General features: G+C 52.7%; 6 protein-coding genes across 6 annotated transcripts; 2 read left to right on the top strand and 4 right to left on the bottom strand.

Moving 5' to 3' along the window:
• Positions 1 to 101: 101 nt before the first annotated feature.
• On the top strand, positions 102 to 2,942 carry ASPACDRAFT_125164 (IQ calmodulin-binding motif protein). The gene is made up of 6 exons (XM_020196796.1): positions 102 to 376; positions 432 to 874; positions 936 to 1,752; positions 1,802 to 1,933; positions 1,990 to 2,385; positions 2,456 to 2,942. The coding sequence occupies exons 2-6, from the start codon at positions 494 to 496 to the stop codon at positions 2,728 to 2,730; spliced, it is 2,001 nt and encodes a 666-aa protein (XP_020052861.1). The 5' UTR covers positions 102 to 376; positions 432 to 493; the 3' UTR covers positions 2,731 to 2,942.
• An 869-nt stretch (positions 2,943 to 3,811) lies between these two features.
• Positions 3,812 to 5,392, bottom strand: ASPACDRAFT_34267 (alpha-ketoacid dehydrogenase kinase family protein; the record flags this gene model as incomplete). The annotated part of the gene is made up of 2 exons (XM_020200031.1): positions 3,812 to 5,120; positions 5,205 to 5,392. 2 exons carry the CDS (start codon positions 5,390 to 5,392, stop codon positions 3,812 to 3,814), a joined length of 1,497 nt encoding a protein of 498 aa, XP_020052860.1.
• A 2,009-nt stretch (positions 5,393 to 7,401) lies between these two features.
• ASPACDRAFT_81217 (uncharacterized protein) lies at positions 7,402 to 8,153 on the bottom strand. The gene is made up of 4 exons (XM_020205823.1): positions 8,085 to 8,153; positions 7,978 to 8,018; positions 7,836 to 7,904; positions 7,402 to 7,730 (listed from the first exon to the last, which is right to left on the bottom strand). The coding sequence occupies exons 1-4, from the start codon at positions 8,097 to 8,099 to the stop codon at positions 7,643 to 7,645; spliced, it is 213 nt and encodes a 70-aa protein (XP_020052859.1). The 5' UTR covers positions 8,100 to 8,153; the 3' UTR covers positions 7,402 to 7,642.
• Positions 8,154 to 8,847: 694 nt separating this feature from the next.
• ASPACDRAFT_81216 (uncharacterized protein) lies at positions 8,848 to 11,626 on the bottom strand. The gene is made up of 5 exons (XM_020205822.1): positions 11,316 to 11,626; positions 11,002 to 11,262; positions 10,182 to 10,946; positions 9,974 to 10,120; positions 8,848 to 9,923 (listed from the first exon to the last, which is right to left on the bottom strand). Exons 1-5 carry the CDS (start codon positions 11,514 to 11,516, stop codon positions 8,937 to 8,939), a joined length of 2,361 nt encoding a protein of 786 aa, XP_020052858.1. The 5' UTR covers positions 11,517 to 11,626; the 3' UTR covers positions 8,848 to 8,936.
• A 584-nt stretch (positions 11,627 to 12,210) lies between these two features.
• On the bottom strand, positions 12,211 to 13,355 carry ASPACDRAFT_81215 (urea carboxylase-associated family protein). Its single transcript, XM_020205821.1, has 2 exons — positions 12,578 to 13,355; positions 12,211 to 12,520 (listed from the first exon to the last, which is right to left on the bottom strand). The coding sequence occupies exons 1-2, from the start codon at positions 13,314 to 13,316 to the stop codon at positions 12,321 to 12,323; spliced, it is 939 nt and encodes a 312-aa protein (XP_020052857.1). The 5' UTR covers positions 13,317 to 13,355; the 3' UTR covers positions 12,211 to 12,320.
• A 417-nt stretch (positions 13,356 to 13,772) lies between these two features.
• Positions 13,773 to 18,126, top strand: ASPACDRAFT_1874552 (GTPase BMS1). The gene is made up of 4 exons (XM_020198040.1): positions 13,773 to 14,021; positions 14,128 to 14,198; positions 14,272 to 14,361; positions 14,430 to 18,126. The coding sequence occupies exons 1-4, from the start codon at positions 13,964 to 13,966 to the stop codon at positions 17,757 to 17,759; spliced, it is 3,549 nt and encodes a 1,182-aa protein (XP_020052856.1). The 5' UTR covers positions 13,773 to 13,963; the 3' UTR covers positions 17,760 to 18,126.
• Positions 18,127 to 18,310: the final 184 nt, after the last annotated feature.

Genomic DNA, 18,310 nt, shown 5'->3' with positions numbered 1-18,310 from the left:
GCTGCACTGGAGTCAAGTACTACTGTACATACACAACATATGCACTGACCTGCACCAATGTTCTTCGAGGAACTCGACTCTTTCTTACATCAGATGCAAATCAGCCCTATGCAAGTTGTTTGCCGGGTTCCCGCCCTTTCTTGGAGCTTGTTTCCAGAGCCAAGCCGGTTACGAGTGGAATGGATCCATCTGGCACTGGGGCCGATGACGTGGTGGCTCAGCCCAGCAAGACAATACTGCTCCATTTTTCGTCATTCCCATGTGCGACTGTGAAAGCAACCCCTGCAATGTGCAGCTTCCATGGACTTGAAGGAACCATTATCACTATTATTTATCCATGATAGCTTGCGAACCATCGCACCAGAACACAGCCTAGGTAAAAGAGGTTTGGTCGGTCACACAAATTAGTTGCTGACATGCCGCGTGCGTAGGCATCACAATACTAGCACTTCTACTTTTACGTCACAGTTTGCCGGTGCGTCAGTGATTATTTATGGCGGCCCTTTTGCGACCGGACGATGGTGCCTCATCCACTTTACTGCTCTATATTAAGCTATCTGGGGCCCTCTTCTCCATATGTCTGAGTACCACTGTTATCTGGTTTTTTCGTCAGCCCAAAAGTCCCAATCAGTTTCGCACCACCATGCTACCGGACAGTGTTTACAGGCTCTGCCATGAAGATCAGACCGTTACATCCGAGCTGTTACGTGATCCCTCACAGACACCCCCAAAAGTGTTTCACCGCCTCTACAACGATCACAAATCCAAAAATCATTCCGACTCGAAGGAGTCTTTGACCGATAGAGATGAATTGCAAAAGGCGGCGGAGTGCGGGACCTGGGGTAATTCCCAGCCAAGCAAGCTTTTCCTTCAGGTCAGTCAGCTCGATGAACTTCGAGATGGCGGGGGATGATTGCTGACTACTGTGATACAAGATTTACCACGATGCTCTCTGTGCGTTAGATAAGAACCCAATGGTGGGCGTCGTCTCTCCGCCATTGATGGGAAGTCATGGTGTTGTACCCTTGACCATTATCGCTCCCTTGCCAGATTTGTGTCGACACATGGCGAATTGCATCGTGCGAGCGGAGAAGGAGGTCTTTCTGGCAACTAACTTCTGGATCCACTCCGACGCATCCACGCTTATCACCAATGCATTCCGTGAGCTTTCCAAAAGAGCAGGCGAACGCGGTGAGAAGGTGATTGTGAAGATGGTGTACGATCGGGGTGACCCGCAGCAACTGTTCGAGAATCATCTGCCCGTACCCGAGAAGAAGTACAGCGGCGGGAAGGTGAAGCTTCCCTCGTCCGAGGAGATCCCTAATATAGACCTGCAGGTCATCAACTACCACCGACCAGTGTTTGGCACATTCCATGCCAAGTTTATGGTAGTTGATCGTCGAATCGCGCTGCTACAGAGCAGCAACGTCCAGGACAATGATAACCTGGAAATGATGATTCACGTCGAGGGGCCCATCGTCGATGGTCTCTACGATACAGCATTGATCTCTTGGGGTCGCCCCCTGGAGCCCACTCTGCCGATGCTCGCGTCGCCAGCCACGGGTGCTGCGATCCCCTGCCAGTCGACCGTGGAGCTGGACCATGCAGCACCCGCACCCGGTCCTCTTCCTGAGCTCACCGTACAGGAGTCTCACTATGATACGAATCTAAAACATGAAGCAGAGCGAATGAATGGGCTACTTGAGCCTCGTGACGGTGAAAACAAAGTTCAAGCTGTCACTCGTCGTTTGAGTATGTCGGTCCTCGCAACTCTCATTGCAGATTGCTAACCGCGACCTAGATACTACGATTCAGCCCAATACGACGGGTGACGCTTCGGAACGCGATCAGGAGCTTCAGATGCAGCCTTATATTGTTCTTCCGCCCCATGATCCTTTCCCAATTGCTGTAGTCAACCGAGAACCTTGGGGGGGTAAGTCCAGTCGCGTGCCATTAGCAGTAGATAGGTCATTAACGAAGCGAAACTAGCACCGAACCACACGAGCGTCCATACCCCTCAGAACAGCAGTTTCCTCGCCGCCATCCATAATGCCCAAGAATCGATCTTCATTCAAACTCCGAACATGAACGCAGAACCCATCGTTCAAGCTCTGCAGGAGGCTATCAAGGCTCGCGGCGTAACGGTCACTGCATACTTGTGTCTGGGCTACAATGACGCTGGGGAGCTACTTCCGTTCCAGAATGGTACAAACGAAATGATCGCGCATCGGATGTACAAATCGCTGGAGACCGATGAACTACGCTCCCGACTTCGAATCTACAACTACGTCGCCAAGGATCAGACCAAGCCCATTCACAACAAGTTCAAGCGGCGCAGCTGCCATATCAAGTTAATGATCATTGATGATAAGGTGGCCATCCAGGGTAGGCCTCATATATCAGACGTTTTTGTGTTGCGACCGTGAGTTATTTGTGATCTAACATCATCATATAGGAAACGGCAACCTCGACACACAGTCCTTCTACCACAGCCAAGAAGTGAACCTCCTTCTCGACTCACCGATTGTCTGCCGAGCATGGAGGGAGGCTATTGACCGCAACCAGAACACGGCTCTGTACGGCGCAGTCAGCCCGGAAGATGGCTGCTGGCATGATCCCACCACCAATGAGATTCCTGAGGGATCCATTGGCACTGATCCTGGTCGCTTCAGCTGGGCGAAGGGCGTGGTTGGCGCTGTTCAACGTGTGCGTGGTGCAGGAGGATTTTGATTAAACCTATACTTGCTATTACCCTACGACATCTTCTTGATATCTACCTCATTGTCTAATTTCGGATCTTTTCTGGTGTATATACTCTGTTGACCTGTATATGCTAATGTGAACAAGAAGCTGCAATTTCGCGCGGGGCCATGTTCCGGGTGTACTGAAACCTTATTCGAGGCTCCAAGTCAAACTTGTATTTTCTCGCCCTGCCATACATCGCATAGTCAATAGACCAGGCCAATAGCCATTCTTCTGAAAGGTATTTCTCCAACAGTAGAGAAGGAGTGGACGTAGTTCGTGTTGGGTCTGGCCTTTTCGGGCCTGAGGAGGCTTTGGTTTACATGGCTCTGTGCGGAGTATACAAGAGATGATTACAAGTGTCTCGAGGTGGTGGTTCGGGGTGTCATTACTTGTTTGGGTAAAAGTCGAGGCCAGTCAAATTTCTGACTCCCATGGCTGAGCGGAGCTCCCGAACTATCCTCGGTCGGTTTCAGTGCTAGATCTCTATAAGAAGCACCAGATGGTCCTGCATAAGGATTGCTTACAGAGGCAAACAAACATATGAGAAGCTTCTATCTCGAGTTTCTCGTTAGTCCATGATTGACTAACTACCAGGACCAGCTAGAACCATATACATCCACGGGGTGCAGTATGAGTATAAATATTGCCCGTAGGTCTGATCACGGACGGTGAGTGTACAAGGCCAGAACAGGGAAAAAGTCTCCTCTACTCTATAGGTGGGTTTGACTCTGGGAATGAATACCAGGCAGCTGAGCAGACAACACGGTCGCTGGGACTGGTCTACAATCTTCCATTATTCTACTTATTTCTTCCTTTTGGATTGGTAGTGAAAGGATTGTTGCTCCGTCTAGTAAGCTACCGCCAGGATCTTAGGCAAGAGTGGTAACTTCACCCAGAAAAACAGCATTTGCAGGGTGACTCCAACTAGCTTCAAATCACACCGTAGTATCCTAACTAGCTACCTACCTACCTACCTACCTCTAACCAAGTTCCTCAGAACAATTAAGAGTGAACACGCCCATTATCCTCACCATCCAGGCAACCTGCGAAAGGCACAGCTGACAAATCACGAAACGTTCCCCACCCCCTGCAACGTCAAATACACATCCGTGCCCCAACCCCAGAGACTCTGGATGGCGATACTGCCCCCAAAGTACTCCGCGTACGCACGACTCAACGGCAGCCCGTACCCGAGTCCGGCGATACTGCTTAAGTGTCCATTCGCTCCTCCACCACTGGTGGACGCAATCGTGTTCAGCGCCTCCATGCCTTCGTTGCTCTCTGAGCCCCCGTTGTGATCATCGTACTCGGAGAATGTCGTGAAGCTGTACGACCAGATATTCGGCAGCACTTCGGGAGGGATGCCGCCGCCGCGGTCGCGAATGCGGATCGTGATGCACTGCGCGGACGGCGGCGTGGTCCAGGCTTTGATGGATTCGTTGGCGTCGGCGGTGCCGACGACGGTGTTGTCCATTTCGAAGCCTAGGTCTGCCTCGGATTGTGGGGGGTACGGGTGTTCTGGTTGCAGTGGTTGTTGCTGCTGCCAGCCTTTCGTGGTCATTCTGGCGAGGGAATCATGGTGGTGATGATGGGAAGAGGGGACGTCCGGGGCGGCGGCGATGGTAACTTCGATGGGCTCGTGGCCGTTACCGGACTCGACGGTCGCGCGGAAGGCGTTCTTCAACAGCTCTGTGAGGATGTATTCCACGTGGACCGGGACGTGCGCGAACGAGGCGTCCGGCTGGCCGCCGATGACGAGCCGGGGCCGCACGCCGTATTTGAGTTCGCAGATCTCGCCGACGAAGTCCTCGCAGAGCTTGACAATCCGGGCCGGTTGCAGGGCGGTGTCAATCACTCCGATGTAGTTAGACGGAGCCGCGGCAGCGTCCTTGGCTGGTGGGGATGATTGCGGTTCTCGTTGTCCATTGGTTTCGTGGTGGCTGTCCCGGATTGGCTGCGAGGCGAAATGAAGCGCCAGGTGTTGCTCGGCGATGAGGCGGGTGCCGATGCGGGCGCGGAGGTGGGTGTCCAGGAAGCGGGTGACATCGGAGGGGTCGATGTAGCGGCGACATTCGAGGAACCCGCGCGCGAGGATCGGGATTGTGTTGGTGTGTGTGTGCACCAGGTCGGCCAGGACATCGGCGAACTTGGTCAGCTCTTCCACGGTAGTAACCTGGCGCTGTTGGTAAGGGAGGAGGGTGGAGAGTGAGTGGAGGTAGTTGTTGTAGATCTGCGTGACATGGGGGTTCGAAACGACGATGAAGGGGAGGTTCCGGAGGGCTTCGATTCGTGATGCCAGCCGTGCTGGAAGCAGGGACAGGGTGAAGTTGGCCGAGGCGAGGAGGGCATCCTTGGATAACGGCGGTCTTCCGTGTCTGAAGCAGACGCCAGCATTAGTATCTACAGCGCTGTAGTTTCGATGCAATCTCGCATTTGTAGTATCCAAGAGGGCAACTTACTTGAGCAAGTCTGTCAGCGTCAGTGGCCGTCGGCGACTGGCTGCAAGACGTGCGACTTCATCGTTAGCCCCATATGCGAAGGGGTGTTGAGAGGTTGAGACGTGTCGGAGAGATGACGCCGACCACGGGCGTGTCTTAGAAAGGGTGCATAGTTGTGTGCGTAAGAGTCTGTCACCCACAGACGGCATCTGTAAAGCCCGTGGTAGTGTCATCACGGTTTGTAGCCATCCTTCAGCATCAAATCGGGGAGGTTAACTTACCAGTAATGACCTCACTGCGTCCCTGCTGGGGGATTCGGGGATTCCCGCAAATTCTGCCGAAAGGCGGTATGCTGGTTTGCAGCCAGTTGTCCCCGCAAATAGCCGATAATGTCTTATCTTCCCAATCGTATAGTCCATCTCATCGGCCTGTTTACTGGAATTGCAAGGCTACTATCAGGACATATGTAGTGTAACAATAAGATTAGTTCCCCCTGCAAAAGGTCACAGTCGCTACTAAGAGACCCGGTGCATTTATTACCGCTAACAGGCGGTCATACCTGATTGCATGCTCCACTTGCCTTCCTATTGCCTTGTCTCTATCATTACTACTATTTCAAACTGGTACCTATAACCGATACCATGCAGAAGTGTAGCTCGATCTCCTAACCACTGTATTATAACATAGGGTACTATGTTAATGCTTAGTTCTTGCTATATGAGTGGATAGTCTACGCTTCCCTTGCTTGGGCTGGAAGGCTGTTGATAACTACCTGGTATGTATTCACCTTCCACTATCTGAATCTATAGATTCACAATAGAATTCGTATTCAGGGTTTCTATCGTTTACTCACCTAGATACTATATTGCCTTCTACTTGTTCTCTCTTCCTCCCATCCTTCTCTCCTTCTTCCATCTCCATCTTTCCCACTATCTTCCCTACCACTTCCCACCTGCCAACATCCACCTGCCTAGACAATCAGATACTAATATCCTACTTCTACCCTCCCGGTCGATCGTTAAGCCCCAAAGACAAAAGGAAAAAGGAGTGATAGAGTAGCATCATGGCTACTGATCCACCAGCAAGGTAGGTTTTGATCCTCCTGTTTTTTAGATCCCACCAGCTAATCCGCTCTGGAAAGGTGTCAGGTTTACAATTCCTCAACCAGCAAGGCTTATTTGACCCGAATCTAGGACTGGATTGTGATGCACTTACTTTGAAAGAACGGCTGCCTCTTTTCCTCCACAATACAGAGGTTACTACGTTCTGTGCGGTGGGGGCAAACCACCTTTGGTGACGGCCCGCGAGCGAGCTTGACATATCACGTATCACGCCCTGAGATCCGTCATCCGACTGCGTGACCAAGATCACCAGCGTGGTGATTGGCGACTCTGGTGTTGGTGTTCGCTACCTTACATATAAGAACGACTGAGGAGGCTCGGGCAATCTGGCCGCGGCCTCTCAGACTTTTGTTGCCATATGCGTTGAGGTCAAAAGAAAGGAAGCCTTCAGCAATACAGAACTCCAGCTGATCCGCCTGGTTAGCCATGTGCTACCACAAGCGAAGGTCAGACGGGATACCTTTACTGCAGCAAGATGAGAGCGACCTCGCCATTGTTTACAATTTCATGATAAGCCAAATGGAGACAGCAGTAAATTTTGTCACCGACGACCACCCCCCGTTAAGGGAATACATGCACAGAGAAGAAAAGAGACTCAGTCGAATTCTACGCCCAAACCCGCGTTTGGGCAAATCTTCGACCCAGTTCTGTACTGTTCTGATGGCGAAGAAGAAGAGGAATAGTTTTTCGAAAATGTCCATAATTCTGCACTGGGCAGACGAGGCATGCTGTGGTCGTTCTCGCCTTTTCCATTTTGCAGACCTGCATTGGCTATAGCAATTGAATTGTTAGCAATTTGCTTTTCACTGGTCAGCCAGAGTACAACTCTCCTGGGGTCCACTCGTGGAAGCAGCTAAGCAATAGCTAGACATTTTCTGTTGTGATTAGTTATATATATATATACTGCTAAATACACAGCAAATCGTCAAATATCAGTATAGAAACTGTATTATTATCACACTGAGATTTAACATCAGCGGCACTATCACGCGGTGGCTGCAGAAGAGGGCTTGGCGACTTGTATCCTGGCTGGCCAGGGACGGTAGGGTTGCGAACAACAAGACTTGTAGAGTCATTACGCTGGGGAAAAAAATATAGTGCAATCGATGTATGTTATCATTGATAAAAAAATAAAAAGAGAAAAGAAGCAAACGACACAACACCGTGCTCAGCTTGGAATCACCGCACAGCGGGACAATCCGGTCCTCACACTCATGATGCTAAGCCTCCTTGCTCTACAGTGAACTATAATGATTTCATAACTCGTACATGACACACATCCTTTGATCTCCCTTCATTGGGTCCGCAAGTCCAGTGAGAGGGAAAGTCGGAGGGCGTTTATTGAGTGCGCACCTCGCCGTCCTGCTCGACATGCACGTGTTCGTTGGCTTCGAGCGAGAGGACGCTGTCCTCGGGGTACTCAACACTAACGTAGTCGTCAGCTAGTCTGCTTTCTCGAGGTGGTTTCGGAAGTGTGGGTTGTGCGGAGTGGAGTAGCTGGGTAGCGGGAGGGTGGGTGTGGCTGCCTTACGTGAAGCCCTTGATGAGAGAGTACTCGTGCTTGATGGTGCCGCCCTTCTCGGTGGCCTGCTGCTTGGCCCTGATGACAAGAGAAGAGGATGTTAGCTTGTGTTCATACAGGAAGTCACTGAACAAGGCAGGGGATCGCTTACTTCTCCAACTCCTCGGGGGGAGAGTCCTTCTTCAGGGTGACCTGAAACAATGGTTAGTGTTTCCGAATAGGGGGGAGGGATCAGCGGGGAAGTGGAGCGCAACGAACGTTGTAAAGAGGCATTTTGGTTGCAGTGTAATGAAAGGCAGAGAGCCGTGAAAATCTAGTGAGAATGATGGCTGGATGGGGGAGTGGTTTATGGAAAGTGGATAGAGGGAAGAAAAGCGGTGCCCGGGGGGGTGGGACGAGAGAAGGTTTTATACTCTGTTGCGTGGTTCTAGTCTGAATAGGCAACCCTTTCTGCGGGGGGAGGGAAGTTGCCCGTTGCCCGCACGGCTGATAAGGGGGTGATGGTAGGAATGATGGTGGTGGTGGTGTTGGTTACAGCCACTAACTAGTCGACTTTACAGGTAAGAGGGGGAGGGGCATTCGTTTTTTTTTCTTTCCCTTTCTTACTACTTGCGCCATGTCTGACAGCATGTGTGTCACTTGGTCAACTTTAAGTTATCCTAATTGTCAAGTCTACTACTGATCAGGCTACAAGCGGAGTGAAGTCACCCATTGCGATAAGACGGTTGTTTATCCCCCACCAGAAAAGCCATGACGCATGCGCGATGACGCTATCGGAGGGTCACGTGGACACCTGGTTCAAAGCCCCTCGGCTCAGCCGAGCTCAACGCCTTTGTCCCAATTGGGATCTCTCGTGAGGATCAACGATCTTATCCCATCTCATGCACAGTGACGACAAGGGACCCCTCCGGTAGATCAGTCTGTCAGAAAAACTTGTTCTGACATACTATACTACTCGCGAACTCCGAGACATCAAGCATGAATTCAATACTGGACATCAGTGTCGTTCGTGCCTATGATTCGTTGATTCGTGATCTCTGTACAGTCTGTCGTGATATTCCCCATTACCTTGGTTCACTTCCTATTGGTAATCAACCACTCTACGCAGCCTCAGATATCCTTCAAAAACCCAACTTCTATCACCCGTTCCGCTTCGAGACCCAAAGATGCAATCTTGGCCCTGGTGTTATCTCTGATCCACAAGAAGATCCACAGCACCAGACCACGGAACAAGTTGGTGCCTTTCTTGATCCTCATCTGCTCCTTACCAGTGATATAGAGGATGTTATGCGCACATGCGCGCTCGAGCTTGTTCAACGGGTAACTATATCGGACCAGGCTGCTGGACTGTGCTGCCTCCGAGCCACTTTCTCCTTGACTTTCCGTGCTCGGAGATCGATGTGCACTCATTGCGACTCCATCCAGCTCCATGCCATGCCCGTTATCGATAAGGTATCTGCGGACCTGATCCGTGATGGTACTGGCTAGATTCGGAGTCATGATCTCATCATTGTAGCCGTAACGGACCACAAGCCGATAGCAGTTGGGGATGGCGAGCCGCGAAACGGTATACCTGTCTTCCACGGGGACTGATGGCGTCTCAAGGGGTCGCAGGTGGAAGAACACAATTACTTCCGGTATAGAGGTGAGCTTGAGGACGAATTGACTGAATACGATGGGGGTGGTCTCGCCTGCCTTGTCGAAGAAGATCCCGACCCCGGGGTTGGTGCTCAAAGGGACTGCGTTGAAGCGGTCGGTGAGACGCATCCTACCATCTGGATCTTTGTTCACGAAATGTGAGGTAGGGAACCGATCCTCAGCCTCGGCAAACCACTGCTGCTCTTTCCCAAACCTCCATAATAGGAACACGAGTGCTAGAATGGTCGCTAGCGCTAGAGTGAACCATGCACCTGTAGGAACCTTCGTGAGTGCTGATGAAAGATATGCCCCATCAAAACAAGCGATCGCCAGCCAAGGCATGAAGACAATGAATGGGCTGATGCGCCACACGAATATTGCTACCATCGAGACCATACAGGTGTCAAAGAACGTGACAAAGATGACACAGACACCGTATGCATTTCCAAGGGATGTGGTCTGCGTTGCGTCAGAGAAAAGAGCCATAGCAGATTAGAGAGGTAACATACGTTATTGTAGATCGACGCTACCAGGATCGTCCCAACCATCAAGAGCCAGTTGACAATCGGAATATAGAGCTGACCGTGGAACACATCGGACGTGTGTACCACTTTGATCTGGGGAAAGTAGGATAGCTTCATCACTTGTGCCAGAAGCTGCTGTTGCATCAGAACATGCATCACAATCATTGTCATCAACAAGAGAAGAGTCCCATACCTGGAAAGTTGCAGTGATAATGGCCTGCGATGCAACGATCGCCGCGAGAATGGCAATAATCAAGGCTGGATAAATAGTACCCGGCGGCGCTGCTTTATAGAACGGGTTAGAGTAGGCTTCCGGGTGCACACTGATGTATGCCGCCTGCCCTATGTACGCCAACAGGAGACAGGGAAAGGTGTAGCACAGCCAGCTGATCTGAATTGCTTTCCGACTGAAAGCGCCCAAGTCGGCGAAGAGAGCCTCAACCCCAGTGAAGGCGAGCAAGGTTCCGCTCAGCATGCGCCACCCAGACTCGCCATGTCGGACCAGGAAGGTGAAGGCGTAACCCGGGTTGAAGGCAATGAAGACACCAGCATCATAATGCGCGAGGTTGTAGATGCCAAACACAGCATTGAACCCCAGCCAGATAATCACGATTGGCGCAAATGCAAACGTCATCTTTGTGATGCCAAGCGGTTGTATCAGAAACAATACGACCAAGATAGCATCGGTCACGCCGATGACGGTGCCTTTGGAAATGTTGGGGGAGACGATCTCAATGCCCTGCACGGCTCCTAGGACGGACTGAGCTGGGGTGAGAAGGCCATCGGCCAGGACCATTGTAACCGCCAATACGCCCACCACTTTCAGAAGATGCCTTGCAAACTTGCTTGTCTCGAGGCTATGTCTGGCGTATCTGCTGGCTCTTTCAAGATCGTTCGACAGGTGTCTTTTCATCTGGACAAGCGAGGCTTCTCGAGGATCGCGATGGGTTATATTCATCTAAAGCCAGCATGTTAGTCCAGTACCTGACATGTCTTGAAGATGACGAACTAACATAGCGACTGAGTAGAGAGTACGTGCTGAATGTACCACCCTCGCCGTCGTTATCAGCATGGAGCACAATGAAGATGTACTTGACAGTCACCATCAAAATCAAGGACCATATGATAATGGAGAGGACGCCGATGAGATCTTCTCGCGAAGGTGGCGCGTTGAATGTCGATGAATAGACATAAAGCGGACTGGTCCCGATATCACCATAAATCACACCGATGGACTGATATGCGAGCCACAGAAGCATCTTGCCTTTGAACACCTGCTCGCGTCAACTTTGACCAGCCTCAATGACCACAAGGACGTCAACAATACCTGCTTCTGCTTATAATCGCCTGGCTTGCGTAGGCCGGGGTCATCATCATGCTCCTCGACCGTGCTCGCTCTCTTCTCAGACTGATTGAGACAATTGTTCCAAGGACGAACATTATAAATCGTCTCGTACGGCTGCGAAGGCTCTTTGTAGACCTTCTCGCCTACAGTAGGCGCCCTCTCAGCCTCAGATTCTGAGTCCATGCTGATAGTGTGAGATAGTGACAGCCCGGGAACCGCTCGGCGAATGTTAGAGAATAGAGAACATCCGAACAAGCACAATCATACAACAGTCAAAACTTCGGGTTCGGAGGAGTAGTTGCATCAGCTGAATGGCAAACATGGTCAAGCGTATGGCCGGGCTCCTGGTATTTGTATCACTCGTTTCAGCCTCAAAGTCAGCGGTAGTAGCGATTCCATGGTTCCAGACACTTTTTTCGATGACAGGCCTGTCGCGACGGGATCTCTCGACATCGACAAATTGCAATTATCCTACCATTCGTATCCTTATCTCTGCAGATTTTTTTTTTCTCTTTTGATCGAAGAAATATAAAGCAAAGATAAGCAGGATAGCTAGCTGAGCGTTCTCTTGTACGAGGCATTTTTCATGGCCAGCGCTGCTCTCTCGATCCTCTCGGTGCGGGATTTGTTGACACCAATGGCTCCCCGGCCCCGCGCGATAAGCTGGACAAGCATCGTGGCACATGGGATCGAACTCTCACTCCGACTTGCTCAAAGCTCCAGAGCGAGGTATCACTGTGCAGGGATATTCGAGGTCAATGAACCGTGTCTGATATCAATTCCGTGGGCGGGAGTGGTCGTCCTGGCCACACCCGTTCCTCAATCCTTGGTGTCGTCGAACGCTTGAACAAATCAAATTAGATCAATTGTAAACTATGCGATTTGGATGCCGCATCTATCAGTTTCATTTCTGTGTGCAAATTGGGAAGCATTACACTACTAAACGTACAGAGCGATAATCTAAGCTGCAGAGACCTGATTTCCCTGTTACAGTCCAACATACCCCGTTCCATCATCCTCCCTCTGTGGCATCTTCATGCCATGTGCGCCCAGATATTTGGGACTCTGGGGTGCGTTCCATCCTTCTAACACCGTCGCGTCCGCGAGCTTGTATACTTCCACCCCCAAAGGACGAGTTGTAGCCCCCATGTCCGCCTTCTCCTCCCAGCCCCATTCCGACAAGTCGCCTGCGGAGCCTCATTAGCTGTGTTACAATCTACCCCCTACTAGAGACTCTCACTTACCTCCAGGGCACGCGGAAAGCGCACACAAAACATCCACCTCCGCGAAAAACTCAAAATACTCCCCCGCTTTGGCCGGCGAAGTCTCCATGAAGTATTTGCCCTGCTCGTCCAGTCCCGTCACCTGAAACACGTTGAGCACATCGTGCACATCGAGCTCGGTCAGCCCATACGGCACCACCGCCCGGGTCAGGTTCGAATGGCAGTGGAAGTCGAAGCTCTCGCCGCCCATGACGAGGTTGACGTAAGGGTCGCAGCGAGTGCCCAGGAGGTCGTGCACGCGTCCGCCGAACTGCGTGGTCCCAAAGCCCTTCCCTTCTTTCTTCTTGCCCTCTTCGTCCAGGATTTCATGGAGCTGGCCGCCGGCGAGCGAGTCTCCGGTGATGGAGACCAGGGGACGTAGGTACGGCAGGTTGGACCAGAGCCGGTCGCCCACGGACACGTGGGAGGCATGGATCTGGCGGGTACGTGCAGCCCACAGTCGCTCCCGGGGGTTGTTCGCGTTCCAGATGTTCAGATCACCCACCTGTGGCCCCTTCGGGGTGGTGAGACGGCAGATGTGGCCGGCGGGGACCACCCACGCTTGCCCGGAGCATGGTCGGATCGTGAAGGATGACTCGAGGACGCGCTGGGAGGGATCGTTGGCCGTGTTGGAGATGGATCTGTAGACTTGCGAGATCGCATGGACCCCTGAGTCTGGGGGAGCCGTGTATGCGGGCGGTGGGCGACGTGCAGGAGCCATATTTCGCGGGTGCTTCTTCCTCTGGATCTACTTGAGTTTGTAATGGGAACGAAAGCCCTGGGATATGCAACCAATATTTAGGAATTAGGATTCTGACTTAGAAAACAACCTCGGGAAAAGGAACCCGGCGCCATTAAATGCATCGTGGCCCTGGGACCTATGCCGATAATCGCACTCCTAGTCGTACTTGAGTATGACCCATCGTATTCGACCCCATACTACCCCGCTCATATCTCACAGTCGTGACCTCTTCCGGCAATGGCGACGACGAGACACCGGGCCGACATAGTGGGGTTTAGACCTTATCGAATCTCGCCCGGGCCGGACGATAAGTGGGGGGCAGTTTATCGATAACTCATCAATTAGTCATAAAAAAGTTCCCAGCCTGAATGGTTGCCTGGCGCAGTTTTCTGCTGGTGACTACCGCCCGCTGGTGTGCTCCAGGCGGGAGAGATCCCGGGACTCGGAGAAAAGCTTCTTCCGGCAAAAGAAAATGGGAATAATAATTTTGGTAGCCAAGCTTTCTAAAGACATTCGGAGCAGTCTTGCAGATTTGCGCTCAACTTTTTTGGCTGCGTCACGGCTTCGAATCAAGCGGGGAAAGGATTTTACTCTAGAGGTCTTCTAGACCTCTGACTTTTCCCACAATGGAGCAGCAATCCAACAGGTCGCATCGAGCCACCAAGGAGAAGAAAAAGTATGATGGTATGTAATGGATCTTCCTGCGCATGCCTCCGTGATGAAGTTATCGGCTTGCCACAATATCGTCCTTTCAACGTGATCAGGTAGCTGACAGAAGTCACTTTCACAGGACCGAATCCTAAAGCTTTTGCCTTCTCGAATCCCGGCAAATTGAACAAGGCCGGCGCGAGATCGCACGATGTATGCGCTACCCACCCTCCGCAACGATACAACTTTTGACAACGCCACTGACCTTGCAACCTCACTTGTCTAGATCAAAGAAAAGAGGCTTCATGTGCCCCTCGTGGATCGCCTGCCTGAAGAGGCACCTCCTCTCATTGTTGCCGTCGTCGGACCACCTGGAGTAAGTATCCCAGCGGGATTTCACATGCGGAGACCCAGGAATAGGAAGTTCTAACAGTCTGGATCTAGGTGGGCAAGACGACCCTTATCAAGTCCCTCATCCGTCGCTACACGAAGCAGACCCTCAGCACACCGAAAGGCCCCTTGACTGTAGTCACGTCGAAGAAACGCCGTCTCACTTTCCTCGAATCGCCCTCCGATTCCCTAGCCAGCATGATCGACGTCGCCAAGATCGCCGATATCGTGCTGTTGATGATCGACGGTAACTATGGATTCGAGATGGAGACCATGGAATTCCTGAACGTCCTTGGCTCCCACGGTATGCCCGGTAACGTCTTCGGTATCCTGACCCATCTCGACCTTTTCAAGAAGCAGAGCACTCTGCAGGCCGCCAAGAAGCGCCTTAAGCACCGTTTCTGGAGCGAACTCTACAATGGCGCCAAGCTCTTCTACCTCTCCGGAGTCGTCAACGGTCGTTACCCCGATCGCGAAGTCCACAATCTCTCCCGCTTCCTGTCCGTTATGAAGAACCCTCGACCCCTCGTATGGCGTAACTCCCACCCCTACGCCCTCGCAGATCGCTTCTTGGATATCACGCCACCCACCCAGATTGAGGAGGACCCGAAATGTGATAGAACGATAGCTCTTTACGGTTACCTGCGTGGGACCAACTTCGCGGCTCAGGGAGCGCGGGTGCACGTTCCGGGAGTCGGTGATTTGACGGTCTCCGGCATCGAGTCTCTGCCGGATCCATGCCCGACACCCTTCTTTGAGCAGCAGGCTGCAAAAGCCAATGGCAAGACCAGCCGGCGCCGATTGGGGGATAAGCAAAAGCTCTTATTCGCGCCCATGTCTGATGTTGGTGGTGTGTTGGTGGATAAGGATGCCGTTTACATTGACGTCAAGACCTCGAACTTTGAGCGAAACGAGGACGAGTCCGATGACGAGGAGCGCGGTCTTGGCGAGCAACTGGTTGTTGGCCTGCAGGGTGAGCGCAAGCTTCTCGGTGAAGCTGACGGCGGTGTCCGCCTCTTCCGTGGCGGTGAAGCCATTGCGAAGGCAGACGAGGAGGATGGTGCTGCTGGAAGAAAGCACAAGCGCCACGCTCGATTCCTAGACGGCGAGAACAACAATGCCGATGTTGTTGACGATGAAGACGAAGGTTTCGAGAGCGCAGAAGATGAGGATGACGCGGAAGAGCTGGATGAAGATGAACTGGAGGATCTGAGCGAGGATGAAGAGATCGATGCTTCCGCACCCGCAGATTTCGAAGCTAACTTCAGGGAGAGGCAAAATGGCAATGCTCGCCAGACCGAAGGTGACCTTGAATTCGCTGATAGCGACTCTGATCTCGGCTCCATCTCATCCGTGGAGGACCAGATTCTGGAAAGTGACGAGGAAGAGGACTCTGACGATGAGGAGAATGCCCGCTGGAAAGAGAACATGCTTGCTAATGCCAAGTCCCTTCATTCGAAGCGCCCGAGATTCCGCATCACTGATTTGTCTCGGATGCTGTACGACGACTCCATTGCCCCCGAGGACGTGATGCCTCGATGGAGCGGTCGTGATGAGAACGAAGACGAGGACGAGGATGAGGACAAGCAGGACAATGATGAGGAAGAGGACACCTTCTTCAAGAAGACCGGCGCCGAGCAGAAGGAAGAGGAGGAGTTCCGTCACATTCCTGAGTTTGACTACGCCAAGCTGGAAGAGAAGTGGCAGGATGAAGAGCTTATCGAATCCCTAAGAAGCAGATTCGTCACGGCCAAGTTATCTGGTGACGGCGACGATGATGATTCGGATGTGGACGATGCATTTGACTCGGACGACGAAGGAGATGGTGAATTCGAGGACCTGGAAACGGGCGAAGCTTTTAACGGTCTCTCCGACGACGAAGAGGGTGAGAAAGAGGAGGGTGAGAAAGAGGAGGGCCCCGTCGACCTGGACGCGGAGCGTGAGCGCAATGCGAAGAAGAAAGAAGAGCTACGACTTCGCTTCGAGGAAGAAGATCGCGAGGGATTCGCGAACTCCAAGGATAACTCGCGCAAGGATGGTGGAGGGGATGAGGAGTTCGGGGAGGACGACTGGTACGACATGCAGAAGGCTAAGCTTCAGAAGCAGCTCGACATCAACCGCGCCGAGTTTGACCTACTCGACCCAGCCTCCCGCGCCCGAGCGGAAGGTTTCAAGGCCGGCACATATGCACGTATCGTTCTCGAGAAGGTGCCCTGCGAGTTCGCCACGAAGTTTAACCCTCGTTACCCCGTCATTGTGGGTGGCCTGGCACCCACCGAGGACCGCTTCGGCTATGTCCAGATCCGCATCAAGCGCCACCGCTGGCATAAGAAGATCCTCAAGAGCGGCGATCCCCTCATCTTCTCTCTCGGCTGGCGCCGCTTCCAGTCCCTGCCGATCTACAGCACCTCCGACAGTCGGACGCGCAACCGTATGCTCAAGTACACCCCGGAACACATGCACTGCTTCGCTACCTTCTACGGCCCGCTGGTGGCGCCCAACACCGGTTTCTGCTGCTTGCAATCCTTCTCCAACAAGGCCCCTGGGTTCCGCATCGCCGCCACCGGTGTGGTGCTGAACGTCGACGAACACACCGAGATCGTGAAGAAGCTCAAGCTGACGGGTGTTCCCTACAAGATCTTCAAGAACACCGCCTTCATCAAGGACATGTTTAATTCCTCGCTGGAGATTGCCAAGTTCGAGGGCGCCTCGATCCGCACCGTCTCCGGCATCCGCGGTCAGATCAAGCGCGCGCTGGCCAAGCCCGAGGGCTACTTCCGTGCCACCTTCGAGGACAAGATCCTCATGAGCGACATCGTCTTCCTGCGGGCCTGGTACCCGATCAAGCCCCACCGCTTCTACAACCCGGTCACCAACCTGCTGGATCTGGCCGAGGAGGGTGCGGCGGACAGCGGCTGGCACGGCATGCGTCTCACAGGCGAGGTCCGCCGCGAGAAGGGCATCCCCACCCCGCTCGAGAAGGACTCGGCGTACCGCAAGATCGAGCGCCCCGAGCGCCACTTCAACCCGCTGCGTGTGCCGCGCCAGCTGGCCACGGACCTGCCCTTCAAGTCGCAGATCACCAAGATGAAGCACCACAAGGACAAGACCTACATGCAGAAGCGGGCGGTGGTCCTCGGGGGCGAGGAGAAGAAGGCGCGCGACCTCATGCAGAAGCTCAACACCATGCGCAACGAGAAGCAGGCCAAGCGCGCGGCGAAGCAGGAGGAGCGCCGTAAGGTGTACCGCGCCAAGGTGGCCGAGGGTCTGGAGAAGAAGGCGGAGCGTGAGAAGCGAGAGCGCGATGACTACTGGCGTCGCGAAGGTAAGAAGCGGAAGGCCCAAGACGGAGAAGGGGGTGGCGGTGGCAAGAAGCGCAGGTAGAGCCCCTAGTTGCTCTTTTTCAGGGTCAGGTTATTTACCGATTTTATATCAAAAGTTGCTTCTGTGAATAATGTCCATGTGTATCTATGTGCATGCTGCATGGGATGGATGGCGTTGAGTTTTGTTGCTTGGACCCTATTTCTCCTCTGACATGGTTGAACATATACTCACTGTTACTTGTTCTTGGGATTGATGCTTGCTCTATACCAGGAAGAAATAGATTGACTTGGTGTCATTTTGGATCAAGACGTTTTTTTCGTTGGTGGTGGTGTTGTAGATCCTCCGGCTTTGGTGCCTGGCCTTCGAGGCATCCACTTACAGTTATCACCACGTGACTGCGCTGTGAACGCGTCGCCCTCCGACTTGTCGTCGCCTGGCGTCTGCGAGTCGGGAGTCCCTGTGTTTTCCCCCATGGACAAGCTTGATAGATTGTTGACCTGTTTGTCAATTGATCTAATCAGCAAGCCGCGATCACTCTCTTATGGCCTTTCTCTACCTTCTACCCCTCGAGTCGTCCTCCTTCGGCCGTTCGACCTGGTGTTCGGATTGAG

This window comes from Aspergillus aculeatus, assembly GCF_001890905.1.
Source record: "Aspergillus aculeatus ATCC 16872 unplaced genomic scaffold ASPACscaffold_16, whole genome shotgun sequence".
Taxonomy (NCBI): domain Eukaryota; kingdom Fungi; phylum Ascomycota; class Eurotiomycetes; order Eurotiales; family Aspergillaceae; genus Aspergillus; species Aspergillus aculeatus.
This window is presented reverse-complemented; position numbering and strand designations above follow the sequence as displayed.